At 33.3% G+C, this 6290-nt stretch overlaps 1 protein-coding gene across 1 annotated transcript; it reads right to left on the bottom strand.

Moving 5' to 3' along the window:
• Nucleotides 1-1736: 1736 nt before the first annotated feature.
• Nucleotides 1737-5862, bottom strand: LOC107863937 (phenylalanine ammonia-lyase 1). The gene is made up of 2 exons (XM_016710142.2): nt 5105-5862; nt 1737-3679 (listed from the first exon to the last, which is right to left on the bottom strand). Exons 1-2 carry the CDS (start codon nt 5494-5496, stop codon nt 2008-2010), a joined length of 2064 nt encoding a protein of 687 aa, XP_016565628.1. The 5' UTR covers nt 5497-5862; the 3' UTR covers nt 1737-2007.
• Nucleotides 5863-6290: the final 428 nt, after the last annotated feature.

Raw genomic sequence — 6290 nt, forward strand, 5'->3', positions numbered from 1 at the left:
TTGTTACAACGCTGATTATTAAATGGACTATTTCCAAGTCCCTGTTGATAATTCACTTCCCACTATATTTTCTTTCTTTCTCAAGCAAATCAAAGGTTGGACAAATCAGTTGCGCCTCTGCTACAGTGTTACCAACCAAGTGTAGATAAAGTTGACTTCAAACTTGATCAGAAACCAACCATGGACCAGATCCCTTGCATTAGTTTGTTGATCATGAAAACCAAATATATAATAGGGTGCATCAAGTATTCACCAAATGATGGATGTTGAGTTAGGAAATAACTTAGAGCATCCTCAACACATATTATATTAGAAGAACTTAATTATGAGGAAACAACATCCAAAGCAAATGATAAGGAACAATCAACTTGGGCGAAAAATGAAGGAAGCGAAGATAAAAGAATTTGTTAGAGTTTCTGTCCCGACTTTCTTATCAAATTTGAGTAATATTAATTATCTATTGAAGAAAAATAAAAGTAATATCATAATTATTTTTATTTTTTCTAAAAGGAAAATATAAAACTCTTACATATTTAGGTAACTCTATCTTGGAGAAAAGGTTTTGGACCTCTATAAATAAAATATCCCTCTTCTCATACCATAACAACCACAATGTAGTCCTTAAAGAGTTTCATTTAAGGGAAGATTTCTCTCAATAAATTTTATATTTTTTCAATATTAGTTTTTAATATGTAGTTGTTTAATCAAACCATATCAATAATATGCTCTTTTAGTATGTTTTTCTTTTCGCCTAAATTATCGCCTATAGGGTTTTCAAACTTTAAGCTTCTCATGACACCTAACAAAATTATGTTGAGACATGAGGATAATATGCTGATCCTTTTCTTTTCTCCTTGTTGTCCATGGAATGACCGGTTAAACAATATCAAGGAAACTATTGATTACTTTCATGACTCTTCCATGGACATGCAAGACCTAATTTTTTCATTATTTCGATTCACCATAAGCAAGAGAAACTGCATTATACAGTTTTGCGTCAAATTTTATAGACTTTTAGGAGACACCTAAGTTTAAAGGAATTTTGCAGTGTTTTATTCTTCAAGTACGTCTCAATATCAAATGCTTTGCTATTTTCACGTAGGGTTTTATTGTCGATGTCACTGTAGCTTTTGTTACAATGGATTATAATGTCGAGTTAGAACCGAGAGCAGGGCATTGGGTTAAACAGAGACATAAAAGGAGTCGTTTGGTAGAAGGGATAAGAAAAATAATTTCAGGATAAAGTTTGAGATTAACTTTATCCATGTTTGGTATAAGGTATTACTATTTTATCTCATTATTTGTACTAAAATGATGGAATTACTATCCCATAGGAAGAAAGAAATAAAATAAAATAATCTAGGAAGAAAGAAATAAAATAAAATAATCTCATGGAATATCCTTACTTATCCGATGAATATAACACACGACCTCTGTGATCTCTTACTACTCAAAAGGGAAAAATGTGTCATTTCTTGGTTACTTCAAATTAAAACTTATATTCCCTCCATTCAAAATTATTTGTCACTTATTTCATAAATAAATTTCCATTTTAACTTATCATTTTTGACATAACAAGACAAGAAAATTACTTTACCCTTACAACATCATTGTTTTCTTAATTAGTGTGTTAAGTCACGAAGTGACACTAATTATGGGGGGGGGGGGGGGGGGATTATACTAAAAGTGGGTACTACACAAAAGCAAATGCAAGGTTGAAAGTTAGAAAACCAAAATGCCCTCAAACAGAGTAATATTATTTTGCAAGTAACCTTGTCGTACCATTGGTTCCCACTGTATAGAACAAATATGATGGACGACTATGTTGCAAAAGATGAAGAAAACAAAAACTATACGACATATGTTGCAAAAGATGAAGACAACAAAAACTAGACACATATCCAGTATTTTCCCACAAAAGTAGGGATTGCATTGCAAAAGACATGCATACATATATGTTTTCGGGATTTTCCTCTAGCAAAGGGGACGAGATGAACCATTCCGCTCCTACAAGCAATTAAGTAATGGTTCTACCAATTTACCTTCATTCATGGATGTGAATACCTTGTTAAATTCTTCTCCAGGTGATTGGACTTTCTCCCCAGTCAAGTAGTTAGTCTCTAGTTCTTCTCTCACAAACTTGTACAATGGATAGGACCTGCATTCTTTAATTCTGTTAGGAATGGATGACTTGCCATTATCAAAGTCACATCTAGCACTCTCCATTTCTTTAGACAAAACAACTTTCAATTCTTCCTCAAATGTACTTAATTTTTGGAAGATTGAATTACTTGAAATTTTCTCCTCGTCTCGAGCATGATCCACCAAGACTAGTCGTAACTTTTGAATTAATGGATAATTAGCACTACAAGGGTCACTAGCATACGTAAAAACGTATTCGCTATCAACCAATTTAAGCAAGTCTTTCTCGCAAAACCTTGAAAGGTGATCCAGCTCTCCATTTTGGTTTACTGTCAGCACTTTTTTTGCCACTAGGCTCACTGCATTCTTCACTGAGGCTTTAAGATTTTCTTCCAAGTGCCTCAAGTCAATAGCTTGGCAAAGTGCTACTAGATAAGTTGAAGACATGAGTTTTAAAATGTCCAGTGCCTCAGATGTCTTTCTTGAGGAGATTAAGGCCAAAGAGTTGACATCTTGATTGTGTTGCTCAGCACTTTGGACATGGTTAGTCACTGGATTGGCAAGAAATTGAAGTTCAGCACAGTAAGAGGCCATGGCAATCTCAGCACCTTTGAAACCATAATCCAAGCTAGGATTCCTACTTCCGGAGAGATTAGAAGGCAATCCATTATTGTAATGGTCATTGACAAGCTCAGAAAATTGGGCAAATAAAAGTTTTCCAATGGAGGCAAGTGTTAGCCTAGTGTTGTCCATTGATGCCCCTAGCGATATCCCTTGGAAATTCCCACCATGTAGTGCCTTGTTCCTTGAAACATCAATCAAGGGATTGTCATCAACCGAGTTAATCTCTCTCTCAATCATCTTGGTTGCTTCTCTAATGACCTCTATTTGAGGACGTAACCATTGTGGAGAATTTCCAACAACGTTACGATCTTGCTTAGGCTTTTCATAAACAGAGGAACTTCCATTCAAAATATGTTCCGTTATTGCTGGGACTTCGATTTGGCCAGGGTGATGCTTCACTTTATGAGCCAACTGGTTTGTGAATTCAAATCTTCGTCCGTGCATTACTTCAACAAACATTGTTGTTAGAACTTCAGAAAGGACAACATGAATGTTAGCCTCATAAAGAACAATGGAAGCCAAGCCAGAACCAACAGAAGTGCCATTCACCAAGGCTATTCCTTCCTTGGGCTGCAACTCAAAGAATCCACTGTCAATACCAACCCCTTGAAAGGCCTGGACAGCATCCAACAGTTCTCCATTAGGCCCAGTGGCTATGGAGTTGGGTCGGCCTGTTAAAAGCCCGGCAATATACGACAGTGGTACCAAGTCACCACATGAGTTGTGGAGGGGCAAACATGGGGTGATATCATTGTTGAGCAATTTTGTCATAGTTTCCAAGATCTCAAACCTTATACCGGAGTACCCTTGAAGTAGAGTATTGATTCTAACCAACATGGCAGATCTTGTGGCAGAGTGTGGCAACGTGTGACGATACATCATCCCATTTCCAAAGACTCCAGCGTTCAAGAACCTGATTCATATGAATTTTCATGTAGCAAATAAGCTAATTGTACGTACAAATTTACTCTTACTCTAATTTTTTTTTGTTGCTTAGAATAGATGTTTTCCTAAGTATATATATGTATGAAAAAATAATTATTATAAATAAAATTACAAGCTATAACTATATTTAGTAAATTCGTATGCCTTTCTATTTTGTATGACCCCAAGTAGTATAATTAAAATGAATATGATAAATGTCATATCTTTTCATTCTTAAAATTCTTTTTTTTTTTTTATAAAATTCTTGCAAAGCGAAATAATTACTGATTTAATTTGTTGTACTCAGATTTATATTCTACCTAACTCGATATTACATTAAGTATAGAAAACAGAAACTGTATACATCGTCATTATATTTTAGAATCCACTATAATTGCATCAGAATCATTATCGGATTTCATTACGTCTATATGACCATTCATATTACTTTAGAGAATGATTTTCTTTATATTCATGGTCTTTTCAACTGATATATACGGACAACATTGTAGAATATTAATTTTTCATTATTTAGATAAAGTAAATTTATGGCCATCAAACTACTTACTTATTCCTTTTTCTTTATTGAAATACCATACTATATGGAGTGTAAGAAAAAAAGAGTAGGTGGCCTTCCGCTCACAACACTTTTTTTTTTCAAATTCAGCGCTGCGATTATACATTTTTATTAGCCAACCTTCAGCCTTAAAACAGTAGGTACTAATGACGTTTCAACATATTCTATTGGAAAAAGGCAGTTGTAAATACTCTCTTAGAAACAATTTCCGTAATAGTTTCTTCGTCCCAATCAATATACACACTTCTTTCTTTTGGACAAATATGAAAAAAAATGACATATTTCTATATTTGGAGTTAGTATTAATTAGTTGAGAAAGAATGACTCTTGATTCAGTCTTTATTATTTAATAAAAATAATAATATAATAGTAATTAAATCTATATGTATCTACCTAACTTCTGCATATACCCAAAATACCCCTTCACCTGTTCGAAAAAGAAAAGAAAGTAGCGATAGACAAATTCTTTAGCAAAACATCAATATCTGTCCCTATATATCCTATTTAATGACGAATTGTTGATAAAATTGTAAGCTACAAATATTTAGCGATGAGTAGCTAATTCAATTTTTAAGTGGTGATTTGAATTAGATAGTTCCAACCTTTAGGTTCTTACCATTGATTTTGTAATTTGTTTTCTAACTAAAAGTAGTGATTTTCACTATAGTGAGAAGTTTAAATAATTAACTTATTCAACATTTTATATTAAAAACAATGATCATTTTAATGCTTATCATTAAGGATACAATGAAAATTTTATGTTAATTTTTTTAAAAAAGAGCCTTTTTTAACAGATTAAAGGGAAGAAGATAGGAGGGAATAGTATCTTGTGTTTACCTTATTAGCTCCTTCTGTAGTGCTTCACCTTGCTTAGTCCTCCTATGTGATGTTGCACCAAAACCTGTGGTAACACCATTACTATCAGTCCCTTTATTCATGCCTTCAATGATCCAATCACTGCTGTCCTTAACGCCAGCCCTGGCTGCTTCGGACAGCTTCACCTTCACTAACTCCGTGCCCGAACGGGTCGCTATGGCAGCCACGTGAGCTATCCTTAGCCTCTCACCACCACCTAGTTGTACCACCGGATTCTTAAACTCCTCTACCATTCTCTTGACTTCATAATGGTGGCTACCCTTGAGGGTGTCTGCTGCTATGTTCCAACTCAAAGGATCATCTCCTTCTTGATGATGAGTACTCTTAATACTAAAATCTTGACTATGATTCATTGCTGAGAAACGATAAATTCACAAGGTTTTATTTTGCTTTTTTTTTTTCTTTTGGCTGGTGATGTAAGATAATTAATATGCAACCATAACAGAGATTAAGACGCAAGCATAAGCTTATTGTCATTCTAATGGAAAAGGGAAAGGGGTTGATCTCTATTTATAGAGTGCCTATTCATCATAGAAATAGTTATTGGGCGTACCTTAACCACACACATAATAATTTAAAATATTTTTTAGACATTCAGCACTTGAGCAACATCACTATTTGTTTGGGCTATAACCAATTAACACAAGTACAAATTCCAACAGATGGAGTAGTAACTTTAGCTGAATTTGTTGACTTTGCTAAGTCAAAATATGAGTAATTAAATGGGTAACTTAGATAAATTCTGGAAGGTTTAAGGGTTAATAATACTTTATCTCCACAATTTATTAAATTACATCATATCTCGAATTTTTAAATTTGTGAAACATATTTTAGTCTTGATACATATGCATTGTGATACATTTATAATTTTGTGGTTAGTTAAATAAGTAACTAACTAATTTTCAATTTTTATGGGAAATAAAATTAGGCACAAATCGTGGAAATGATACATCTAATTTCAAATGTATCACAATGATACATTTCGCAAAATTACTCACTAACCATTAAAAATTCAATCTCACATCAAAATAAATAATTTACATTTGTCAAACAAATGTTAAATATATCAAACATTTATAAATAAATTAAACATATGAATCACTATCACAAAGTATATGTTATATGTATTACCAGTATTGACTTAATA

Source organism: Capsicum annuum, chromosome 3 (assembly GCF_002878395.1).
Source record: "Capsicum annuum cultivar UCD-10X-F1 chromosome 3, UCD10Xv1.1, whole genome shotgun sequence".
Taxonomy (NCBI): Eukaryota; Viridiplantae; Streptophyta; class Magnoliopsida; order Solanales; family Solanaceae; genus Capsicum; species Capsicum annuum.

Excerpts from the sequence above, each read along its gene's own strand:
- LOC107863937 (XM_016710142.2), bottom strand. The coding sequence starts at position 5,496 with ATGAATCATAGTCAAGATTTTAGTATTAAGAGTACTCATCATCAAGAA. Across the intron at positions 3,680-5,104 it reads CTACAGAAGGAGCTAATAAG|GTTCTTGAACGCTGGAGTCT; the intron begins GTAAACACAAGA and ends CATATGAATCAG.